Source organism: Mytilus trossulus, chromosome 6, assembly GCF_036588685.1.
Source record: "Mytilus trossulus isolate FHL-02 chromosome 6, PNRI_Mtr1.1.1.hap1, whole genome shotgun sequence".
NCBI lineage: Eukaryota > Metazoa > Mollusca > Bivalvia > Mytilida > Mytilidae > Mytilus > Mytilus trossulus.
The window spans coordinates 90,948,354-90,961,581 of NC_086378.1; the positions used below are offsets into that span (position 1 = coordinate 90,948,354).

General features: G+C 33.2%; 1 protein-coding gene across 2 annotated transcripts; it reads left to right on the forward strand.

The window, feature by feature from the left end:
- Nucleotides 1-1,085: 1,085 nt before the first annotated feature.
- LOC134722212 (uncharacterized) lies at nucleotides 1,086-8,988 on the forward strand. 2 transcript variants are annotated; one of them, XM_063585821.1, is made up of 2 exons: nucleotides 1,086-1,174; nucleotides 4,944-8,988. In XM_063585821.1, the coding sequence occupies exon 2, from the start codon at nucleotides 4,981-4,983 to the stop codon at nucleotides 7,783-7,785; it is 2,805 nt and encodes a 934-aa protein (XP_063441891.1). In that variant the 5' UTR covers nucleotides 1,086-1,174; nucleotides 4,944-4,980; the 3' UTR covers nucleotides 7,786-8,988. The 2 variants fall into 2 exon arrangements, with proteins under 2 accessions (XP_063441891.1, XP_063441890.1); XM_063585820.1 differs by having other exon boundaries at nucleotides 1,093-1,251.
- Nucleotides 8,989-13,228: the final 4,240 nt, after the last annotated feature.

The window sequence follows — 13,228 nt, forward strand, 5'->3', positions numbered from 1 at the left end:
ATGCGATAGGGTTATGATCGCAATAATTTGAAGTCGCATTTATTCATATTTTATATGAATGAAACAGGATTTTTAACAATATCGCAAAAATTAAAATCGTATTTCAGTGTAAAATGACAAAATCGCAATAATAAATGCACGCAATAATTTCTGAATTTACAGTATTTTGGAATGGAAATTTCACATGTATTACTTTTTGGGGCCAAAAGATCAACCATGTAGGATTGTGTGTCATTTTTCAACATTTATCTGTCCCAAAGTATATAAACTAAATTTCAAACTATCTCTAGCTAAAACAAAATCCACAATACAAACTAAATGGCAAATTGAAAGAGATGATTTTGTCTTGTTTCATAAAAAAAAAGACCAATGTAAACACAAAATTGTTGTAGGGATGGATAAATCTGGCTGTGTAAAAAAATCACTCTGATTCACACAAAATAATTTCTGAAACTAACCTCATCAAGATGCTTACTTTCTTGCTTGATTGACAACATATCTGTTACGTTTGGAGGACGTACTTTTCAACAAACAATCGGCATTCACATGGAAACCAACTGTGTTTCTCTTCTTGACGACTTTTCCTTTACTCAAAGAGGCAGACTTCATACAGAAGCTGCTTAGCAAGAAATGAAATAAGTTAAAAAAACATCAACCTTTTACTTCATTTTTAACTAGCATACTTTTCATTAAATTTTAGTGACTGTTGAAAGCATCTTTCCCATCTACTTTGGGATAAACGATACATCAGATACAGATAAGTCTGCCTTATATCTTAACTAGCACATATAAATTGACGATGAGGTTGGGTTGAACAGAAATCTTTAAAAATGATTTCAGCTTCCCAATTGTGTACTTTTAATTTCTATGTAGTTACATTCCAGATAATAAAAATAAATTAGTAAAGTCTATGACTTATTTGTTGACATGATAGATGGTTTGTGTTTCATTTTGAACTCAATCAAATAACAGAAAACCTGTTTAGAAAAAAAGGGATATATAATCAGTTGTAAAATGTCAAATTGTTCATCTTTCAATATTAAGCAGCAATTGGGGATAAGATCGGGATTGCTTGTACACAATTTAGTAAGATCAAAATGTCTGCTCCCATGAACTATTTTTGGACCTGAAAGTTGATGTCAGAGGTCTACTAACTTCTATGAAGTTGATATGTGTAAGGTTTTAAGAGAACACAGGTTAACAACAATCAAGTCCAATACAACCAAACTTCAAATTTTTCACAAAATACAGGTAAAGTCTAAAAACATATGTGTGAAAAAATGAGTTTCGTTTTAGATCCTGTTTAGCTGTTTCTATACCGAAACTGATAATTCGATTTACTAAATAAATAATTTATAGAAAACTGTCACAACCAACAACAAAAAATTGACATTTCAAAAATTCATAATAATTTGGAAGTCTTACCATTCATTGCCATTTGGATTGTGTTTCATAATTAGGGGGGGGTGTCTTTATCGGGACTCCAGGAACAGGCTCTTTAAAGCTCGAGATTTCAGGATCCAGGAACTACTTTTGGAATTTGAGAATGCCATATGCATGGGAGTCACTGCTGGAGCACATGGGGCATAACTTTTTACCCCTGTCCATCTGTACATACGTCCAAATGTTGGTTTCTGTTCTCTAACTTAAGTTTGTGGAAGAATTAGGAATCTGCTGGTATTTCAAAGGCAGAAAAATATGGAAATTTTGCACAACAAAAACAACAGGTACTTTAGAAACAGCAGAAAAAAGGCATGGGCATCATTTATTGGTGGGCTCTGAGACCTGTTCAAACTTTTTCACTAGAAGTTAAGAACTCTGGGTGGCTTCACTTCTACGGCTCTTGAGTAATGCCCCTTTATTTATATAAATATTGTTGAATTTTATGTTTCCTTCTCTTATTTTAGTTTGTTTGCCTCAATCAAAGTTATGAAATAAACTCATCATAGATACCAGGATTAAATTTAGTATATATATGTCAGATGCGCGTTTCGTCTACTAAAGACTCATCAGTGACGCTCAAGTCAAAAAAGTACTTTTACTGTACTTGAGTAATGCCCCTTTATAATCATGAAAATTGTTGATTTTTTTCCGTTCTCTTACTTTCAGTTTGCTTCAACCAAATGGTATGACTCGATCTTATCTGCTTATACACAATGCTTTTTATCACAAAATACAGGTTAAATTTGAATTTTGGTGATGTTACTTTTACCCTTCTAGAGTTTTTATACAAACGGAAAAATTGCTGATTTTTTCATTTTTGTTCTCTGTCTAACTTTAGTCATGTTAGTTAGTCTCAACCAAATGTTATGAGACTTATATATACACAATACCTACATTGTATTACCACAAAACTCAGATGAAATACAAATTTGGATATACAATGTAGCGTCACATTTACAGTTCTTCAGTTTTGTTCCTTTATAACTTTATATGATATGCAAGCGAGGCATTATCATATATCTGTGTCCCAAGGACAATGAAGGGAATTGTAATAAAAATATAAGGGTCACCATATTTTTTTCAATATGCAGCAGGAACATACATTGTATATATCATGTATATTGATGGGACTTGACACTACCTTATTGTAGCAGTTATCTACTGAGCTATTATGTTGACTGTGTTGATTTGTACATACATTTACTTACTTACTTACTATATCATGCCTGAATCTAAATAAATTTACTTCCTTACTTACTATATTATCATCTGACAGGTCATAATTAATAAAGATACATATCATGCATATCGTCGCTGGGCTTCTAAAATGTTGTTTATGACTTTTTTTGCTAAAATACTTTTTGACTCCAATGGTCTGTGCGGGAGGAAATCTTTGGTATTACAAAATAGCATACAGTTAGACCAATCAAAATGTGTGAAATAAGACATACATATATATATATATATATATATTACAAAATTGCCAATGTCAGTTGTTTGTAAAGTTTGCTTCCAAAATGTTGTATGAAAACTTGAAATTCATTGTAGAATGGCTTTGGGAAAAAAATATTGTACATTTCTTTATTTCTGTGAAAATAATTGAAGTTCTTGGATAATCCAGTTTTTATTTCACTGCTATAAATAATTTACAAAAATGTTCAAGTTCACATACAACATTTTGGAAGCATGCAATTGCCAAAATTTTCAAAGCCTGTTTGTGAGATATTTTTTTCTAGAAATATTTGTAATTTACATTTTAGAAGCCCAGCGACAATATGGAAACAGACATGTGCTCACAACATCCACTCTATTGTCCTAAGGATTTCTGATTATATCAATAAGATGTCACTCAAACATAGTTTTTAAGTGATGCCAGTGTATCAAACTTGTTATCTGTCACTTTAAATTTGTCATAATCAATTCATTTCATTCAGAATGCAAACAGGGTAATAAAAATATTGTGCTGATTGCATTCCAACATTCTCACATCGTTTTAAAACATTTCACATCATATAAATCAGTCTTATTTTGGTCATTTCATTTTAGAAAATATTTCTACTTTATGATAAAACTTGTATTTCAATAATTTCAAACATTTCCTGTTAGATATACTGGACGAAGGATACCGGTTGTGCAAAATTGTCAGATTTTGTATAGATTATTCATGCAAAACCCTATTTTGTGTGGTTCCCACAAATGTTTAACCCTGCCACATTCTATATGTGCCTGTCCCAAGTCAGAAGACTGTAGTTCAGTGACTGTCCTTTGTTGGTGTGTAACATATATATTTCTTTTTCATTCATTATTTTATTTTTAATTTTGGCTGTGAGTTTTCTGGTTAGAATTGTTTTACACTTGTCATTATGGTACATTTTATAGCTGCTTTTGCAGTATGAGCTTTGCTCATTGTTGAAGACCATACAGTGTGCTATAGTCAATAGTTCAGTTGTTAATTTCTGTGTCATTTGGTTTCATTTAGAGAGTTGTCTCATTGGCAGGCATAACACATCTCCTTTTGTTTAACAAACCATAGAATAAAAAAGAAGATAAAAAATATGAGAAGATAGCTAGATATAACATGCATTCAGATTTAAAAAAAAGAAGAAAAATGGTGTCACACACATGTTTCTCGATATATAATAACTTAAAAATTCTATTCTTTTCATCAGAATTTATTGATTCTTGATTTTTTAGCAGTCTTTAGAGTATAACAAACAACTCTAAAGGTGTTTTCATATCTTTTATCAAGCTATAATCTAAATTTCGTAATTCATTAGTTGACCATTTATTGAATATTTCAACATGTCAAGGTAAAGGATCTCAAATTTAATAAAAATAATTAAGCATGTATTCTTCTTTTTGTGGTTTAAAGTTTCTTAAGATTAGTGAGATGCTGAAAAAATATATTACATATACAGATAAAAACAATACCAAGTTTTCACATTATTTTTTCTAAATTGTCACAAAGCTTCAAATTTGCAATTTCTTTATTGAAAAATGTATGAAAAAAATAAAACTACCCATAACACATCGGTTTTGCACATTTCATGAGCAGAAGATTATATAATATAGTCAAATACAAACTTATAAACCCATCAAAGTATCATACTTTACATAAATTTCAAGAAAATCAACCAAAATCTTACCAAAAAAAGATTTCACAAAGTTATCTCCCCTTCCAATGTTAATTCCCAGAGGAAATAAAAGATGCTGATTTTGAGTTTTCCTCAAGCTAGATTTTTTTGGACTTTTGTCTGTGTATATAAAGGACATAATGCTACAGATTAGAACTAAAACATGTTCTGTTTTAATTAGTTTGAGGTTAAATCTTAGTTTGACTGGACTAAAATTTCTGTTGGAGTTATTGCTCTTTAATGATGAAGGTTTAAACAATATTTAATGTTTTTGCTTTTTGAAAATTATAAGAGATAGATAGACACTAAACAATTAATGAAAATGAAAAATAAGAAGACTCAAGAATTTTATTTTTTATTTTTCAGGACTAAGTTTGGCTGTCTAAATGATTTAAAACAAGAAATGGGATCATCTAGAAATACGAAGAAGAGACAGAAAGTTGATAGAAAAAAACTTAATGATCTTAAGGACAAAGGTAATAATGGTGGAATAGAGGTAAAGACAATTCCGTCAACACATAATGACAGCTTAGGAGAAGACTTAACTCAGAATACACAAAGATATAGAATAGAGGTGAAGACAATTCCGTTAACACATAATGACAGCTTAGGAGAAGACTTACCTCAGAATACACAAAGTTATATTGAGGATCGGGACCAGGATGAAGAAAACTATGATTACTATGACGGTTACTATGGTTATGAGGAAGACTGTGAGGAAACTCAAAGTTTTGGCATGGGTGTTGAACCAGAAACTCTGGAAGTTTTAAAACACATGATCCTTAATTTAATATCTGACACTAGAAAGTCTGAGTTGATATCCTGTGATGCTGAAAGGTATTTGGCATCCATATTAGGCATCTGTGATATAGAACAAAGAAAAGAGTTGATGAAAGTGAGAAATAAGAACCATAACCCACTATCTTTGGCTTGTAAGTTAAAAAATGGTGACTTAGTCAAGTTTTTAGTGGAGCATTGTGATGCTCAAGTTGATGGTGAATCAGATGACCTGAAGGGCAAACCTTTGTTTTGTGCAGTAGCAAATGGGGATGAAGATGTTATCCACTATTTACTTGAATGTAAGGCTGATGTTGGTATTGACATTGGGAAGAACTGTAATTGTCTAATGCTTGCCATGATGGTATTCCCACCAGAAATATTTCCAGTATTTGGATATAAACACACAGACAATTCTGCTAACCAAACAAAGCTAGGTGAGGAGTTAAAGGAGGCAGTAGATAAGGGGTTCTGTCATAAAGTGGAGATTGTTAAAATGTTGGTGGATAAAGGGGCTGTGGAGAAATGTTCCGAGAGACAATTGTTTGACATCTTGACTGCTGCTTTTGATGAAACAAAAGATTTTTATAAAACCTCACTTCAGTTTTTACTTGATAGAGTTCCCGTTGATTTTGGCAATGTAAGGAATATAGAAGGTTTGTCAGTATTTGGATTTGAGATGATTCATAGAGGAAGCTCAATATCAGGTTATCTAGAACCTTATCTAGAGAATATAAACAATGTAAATGATGCTAATCTACTCAAATTTCAGTCGGCCATTGAAAACTGTGATAGCACTGAAGAACATGTTGATTCTGTTTTAGCATCATTTAGTATTAATAAAGATAACAATGAGATTGCCTTGGGTGACAAGTCAGATGCAAAGTTAGAGGCTAAGTATGTTCACCCTATTCTGTATCTAGCCTCCTCTGGGGACACCATGTTATACCATAAGTGTTTACTGATGTCAGATATACCTCTCCAAGTTAAGATAGAAAGTCTGGAAGTGTTTGGGACGTACTGCTGTACTTCTAATTACTTCGCTGATGCTGTGCAATGTTGGAAAGCTGCTGATGAAATAAGGAGACAAAAATGTGTCCGTGTCACTAGAAATAAAATGTACAAGACAACAACAAATGATGCAGAAAGTATGTCAAAATGGGAAACAGAGGAACGTGCACGTGAAGAAGCCAGATCTCAGTTTTTATCTTCTTTAAATCCAATTATGCCAACATTAATTATAGATCTTCTAGACACTGTGTCAAATTATTTCTCTCATGTAACCAAGAAAACTGTTCAGCTGGTTAAACATATCTTTAACGAAGAAGTCAAAAAGGGGGAGGTTCCTGATTTGAGTGACATATCTACCCATTCATCTTTCGGATGGCACCTTGGTAAAAACCAGGCAGGAAAGACAATAGATACACGCTTGGCAATCTTACTTAAAAGTGCTCAGATTCATGAGAGTTTGATTGGTTATGGAGATTTCAGAACGTTTTTGGCATATAAGAATCTAGCTGAAGAACTTGACAAGGAAGATCGAGTGAGACAATTGGCTACATTCATTACTTATTGTTTTCCATATTTCATTCAATTTTTACCAAATGAAGAAATTTTAGACAAAAAATATTTCTGTAAATGGTTTATCTTAAAATTAGTGGACATAGTTACCAATGAGAACCACCGTTCACTGTTGTCTTTTGAAACTTTAATGTCAATATGGAAATGTTTCTTCTTAGAATGTTGTGTAACTCCAAGGAGTCAGAGAAAGTTCATAGAGTTCGCATCATTGCTTGTGATGATGAAGATTATGAACGGACAAAAGAAAACTTTTGAAGAAACAAAGAGGTTTTCCAAGTTTATGAGACAAGTTATTCAGGCTGATCTTAGGAATTTATACGGACAAACAATGCTTCATTATGCTGTACCAACTCTCTCTGATGATACTATTGATTCATGGATGCCATATGTGGAATACAAGAAAAGCTCATTGACAAATGAATTTAGGGGATCATTGGAAATGATAGAGTTATTATTAACATTCGGAGCAGATCCAAACGCTTTTGATGATGAAGGAATGACTCCTTTACACTTTTGTTACTTTTTAATGTTAAAGATTTCTGAGGAGCAGGTTACCAGCAGCCCTCACGACATTGTTGAAGCTCTCCTAGAAGGAGGTGCTCACCCAGACTGTGTAGATCTTTCCAACCAATCAGCAATAGATAATTCACAGGATTCAGTAGTACCACTATGTCCAGTGGCTAACCGAACACTTCAATGTCTGGCCTCAGTGTCCATCCTAGATAATAATATTGAATACCATGAACATTTACCTCAACACCTAATACAGTTTGTTAAACTTCATCAAAGGAATGGGGAACCTACTTATCAAAACTTTCCTGACCATTTATTTGGATTATCTCCTGATTGACCTTTACACAGATCAGAAGTCATGTTAAGCGTTTGGGATATTTAAGGGATTTTTTATTTTTTTACATATTGTATACAATTTTTTTTCTCTAACCAACTGGTTCATTTTTTCTAACTGAGGTTCAATTTTCCTCACCAACTGGTTCAATTTTTCCAACCAACTGGTTCCATTTTTTTAACCAACTGGTTCCATTTTCCAACCAACTGGTTCCATTTTCCAACCAACTGGTTCCATTTTCCAACCAACTGGTTCTATTTTTTTAACCACCTGGTTCCATTTTTCAACCAACTGGTTCCATTTTTCTAACCAAATGGTTCCATTTTCCAACCAACTGGTTCCATTTTTCTAACCAAATGGTTCCATTTCCCAACCAACTGGTTCCATTTTCTAACCAACTGGTTCCATTTTCCAACCAACTGGTTCTATTTTTCTAACCACCTGGTTCCATTTTTCAACCAACTGGTTCCATTTTTCTAACCAAATGGTTCCATTTTCCAACCAACTGGTTCCATTTTTCTAACCAAATGGTTCCATTTCCCAACCATCTGGTTCCATTTTCTAACCAACTGGTTCCATTTTCCAACCAACTTATTATTAGTTCCATTTTTCTAACCAACTGGTTCCATTTTTCTAACCAAATGGTTCCATTTCCCAACCAACTGGTTCCATTTTCTATCCAACTGGTTCCATTTTCCAACCAACTTATTATTAGATCCATTTTTCTAACCAACTGGTTCCATTTTTCTAACCAAATGGTTCCATTTTTCCAACCAACTAATTCCACAAGCCACAGAAGTTCAAATGAAGCCTTTTGTAAGCAATTGTAGGCAAGTGTACAGCCTGCAACAGTGAGAAAAACTGTGTATCATATAGTCGGCTATAAAAAATATAAAACATGAAAAACATGAAACAATTCAATAGACAAAATCAACAATTGATTGGTAATGAAAAGGCCAGATTGTCCAATGATCTGTAAGCAAATCATTTGTTTTCAGTAATAAATACTAAAAAGCTTAAAATTAATTTATCAATATGGCATGTTTTGCCAGGTGAGCAATTCTGCCTCAATGAAGATATTTTTATAAATTGATTTACAGGAGATCATGCATAATATGAAATATATGAAATAATGTTATGTTTGCTAATCTGTCAATGTCTAGTCTGCTTTGTTAACAATATACAAATAAAATATTTGTTTTCTAACATATTAATATTTTTTAAGCCTAGTTCATAGTTTGATGCGTTTATAATGTGGATTTGCAGAACTAGATAATTTTCTCTTGGACTTTACTTAACAATCTTGAAGAAATTAATGTATTCCTCTTTACTGAAGAACAATAACTTAATTAGCTATAATCGTACTTACAGATCTAAGTACAACAATTATATCCCAATCTTGTCTAACAGGTCCACTAAACATTGATTTCAAAGCCAAGCAGGTCTTCAAAAATATCTTTGAGATTAATTATTAGCTGCTAAGCGTCCAGTGGAATATAATTCATGCATATCTACATAACACTCACAGGAAAGGTTTTTGGCCATGAAATGTGTGGAACTCCCTGCTATAAACTTAAGAGTAAGGAAAATCATATGGGCTATAGCACTTCAAGGATGGCTGTTGGATTGGGTGAAGGAGTTCGACATATTTTATCTACAATTTTTTGGTTGTTTTAGGAGCTGTTGTAAGATGATAATGACAAGAAAAAAATTGCATTATACAACTAAGAAAGACAATTAACGGGTTTCATTGTTAAACAAGGGATCATGAAGAAGGTCGCATTATCATGACATACAACTGATAAAGGTAATAAGAAGGTTACATTATACAACTGAAAAGACAGTTAGTAGATTACATTGTACAACTGAAAAGACAGTGCATAGTTAATTACATTGTACAACTGATATAGTCAGTTAGTAGGTTACATTGTACAACTGAAAAAAACAGTAAATAGGTCACATTGCACAACTGAAAAGACAGCAAGTAGGCCACATTGCACAACTGATAAAGTCTGTAAGTAGGTCACATTGTACAACCGAAAAGACAGTAAGTAGGTCACATTGCACAACTGATAAAGTCTAAGTAGGTCACATTGTACAACTGAAAATACAGTAAGTAGGTCACATTGTAAAACTGAAAAGACAGTAAGTATGTCACATTGCACAACTGATAAAGTCTGTAAGTAGATTACATTGTACAACTGAAAAGACAGTAAGTAGATCACATTGCACAACTGATAAAGTCTGTAAGAAGGTTACATTGTACAACTGAAAAGACAGTAAGTAGGTCACATTGTACAACTGATTAAGGTAGCAGGTAGGTCACATTGTACAACTGGCTTATATAGAAAGTAGGTCATATTGTACAACTGATTAAGGTAGTAAGTAGGTCACATTGTACAACTGATAAAGGTAGTAAGTAGGTCACATTGTACAACTGAAAAGACCGTAAGTAGGTCACATTGCACAACTGAAAAGACAGTAAGTAGGTCACACTGTACAACTGTAAAGACAGTAAGTAGGTCACATTGCACAATTGGTTAAGTCAGTAATTAGGTCACATTGTACAACTGAAAAGACAGTAAGTAGGTCACATTGTACAACTGATTAAGGTAGTAAGTAGGTCACATTGTACAACTGATAAAGGTAGTAAATAGGTCACATTGTACAGCTGATAAAGGTAGTAAGTAGGTCACATTGTACAACTGATTAAGGTATTAAGTAGGTCACATTGTACAACTGATTAAGGTAGTAAGTAGGTCACATTGTACAACTGATTAAAGTAGTTAGTAGGTCACATTGTACAGCTGATTAAGGTAGTACGTAGGTTACATTGTACAACTGATTAAGGTAGTAAGTATGTTTATTGTACAACTCTGATAAAGGTAGTAAGTAGGCACAATTGTTCAACAGAAATGACAGTAAGTAGGTCACATTGAACAACTAATTGAGGCGGCAAGTATGTTCATTGTACAGCCGTTTCCGACAATATGGTTTAATTGTTCACGCAAATTAAATGACAAAACCTGTGTAAATAGATATAGGAAGATGTGGTATGAGTGACAATGAGACAACTCTCCATCAAAGTCACAATTTATTAAAGTAAACTATTATAGTTTAAGGTACGGTCTTCAACACGGAGCTTGCCTCACACCGAACATCAAGCTATAAAGGGCCCCAAAAAAATACTAGTGTAAAACAATTCAAACGAGAAAACCAACGGTCTAATCTATATATTAAAACGAGAAAAACTTTTGAACCACATCAACAAACGACAACTATTAAACATCAGATTTCTGACTTAGGATAGGTGCAAACAATTGCAGCGGGTTTAAACGTTTTAATGGAACCAAATCTTCACCCTTATTTGAAACAATAATGTAACATCACAACATAGAAAGATACACTATAAGATCAAAGGTTGCATTGTTTGGCAGTACACTATGTTGCATTGTACCAAACGACCAAATATTGTATTCAACTCAATATAAACAGTAAAAATGTTGCTATGTAAAACAAGATAAAGCGAACAAGGATCAAATGCCGAATGTGTTGTTTCATTGATTTTTTTAAAAGCTTTCGATAAAGTGGACCATGTTAGACTTATCTTTAAGCTAAAACGCACGGAAATTAACAACAGAACACCAGTATACATAAAGGTATGGTTTAATACAGATTTCAAAAAGTGGTAGTTGATAGTTACACATCAAAGAGTTGTTCTGATGTGTCATTCGTTTCGCAAGGCTCTGTTCTTGATCATCATCCTTTTCTAATTTACATAGATGATATACCAGACAACCGTCAATCAATATACTTCTGGTTGTAGATGATGAAGTCTAACATCTCTTACTAAATGCCAAATGTCGAACCCTTCAATCAGACTTGCATAAATTTGAACCGTGCGGACAAGAAATGTTAAGGTCGTTCAATCCAGACACATGTGAAATCTACACAACTAGAGAGCAAAAATCTTATTTTTTATATACATTGTCGTTACACGATCTCGTATTAAAAAAAATCGCAAGGGTTCCAAGGATCCCAGTATCTCGCCTTCTTTTGCTGTTATTCGCAGGCTCAACCAAAATAGGGGGTGGGTAAATTATTAAAATATTTCCTCCAAATACTATATGTTGATTGTAGAAGCTTCTATCCAAGTTTGGTAAAAATCCAGGATGGATTATAAATCTAATAAATGTTTTAAAAACCTTAAACATATAGCGAATGTAGTATTTACTGGTAGAACAACTAAATCCATCTATAAGTAAAATACGGATAAACAGATTTTTTTTCTCTCCAAAATTTACTCCTGGATACTATCTTATGATACTAAACAAGCTTCTGTCCTAGTTTAGTAAAAATCCAGGATAGTTTAAGAAGGTTATTAAAATCTAAAAAGACTTTTGGATTATAGCTCTTCATCTTTTATATAAGCTTTGGATTTCAAAATGTTGGCCACGAGCATCACTGAAGAGACATGTATTGTCGAAATGCGCATCTGGTGCAAGAAAATTGGTACCGTTAATTTTATTAACAGAGTTGATTTTTGTAGACGCCGCCGCCGCCGAAATGTAGGATCGCTATGTCTCGCTTTTGCGACAAAATTCGCACGCTCGACAATCAACAGACAAAGCAAAGTATATTGGCATAACCATAACAAATGATATAACTCCGTTGTAAATAACATTAAAATCTGCAACCTTTATGAAAAAAAAAGAATGCAAAAGCCACCGAACAGCCAGGTTTATACATCAAATTGATATAGCTACGGAACTTCTTTGCTTGAATATAGAAGCAAACCAACACTACAACAAAAAAAGAAATCTTGCATAAGTCACCATGTTCAAAATTAAAATCACTGAATAGCTTCCATCTCATACTAAACAGGAATCCGCTTGTAATTAACGCTTTGCTCAAACTACGAACAAAGTGTAGTGGTCAACCGAGAAACCAGCTTAATCGCAAACCAGCAATAAATATCTACATCTATAATATTGAGCTGTAATGGAAATCTGTAACGCAGATACTGCTGAGCAAACGTACTGATCGGAGTGAACTTTTCTGGATGGTATTGTCTTGTTGAGGTAGATGGTCTTCTCACGTCTGATGGTATGTTTACTCCGTTTGTTGCTTTGTAAAACATGCTCAGTCAACTGGATTTTCGTCTACATTCTAGGGTTTTCATGAACTATATATTATCTCCAAGAAAACTTAAATTTGCATTCGTATGTTCAAGAGGGCAAGAGTACATCTATTCTTTCCTTCAAATAAAGAATTTCCTACCAAAAATAATTAGGCTTTGGAATTCCTTACCAAAGCAGTCACTATACAGACTTGGATGTTTTTAGTTCTGATGCACACTCGAAAAAGTATATGAATGCTAGAACCAGCAGGTTCAATACATGTTATTTTATTGGTTCTGGTCTGAATGTATCTTAAAAGATAATGA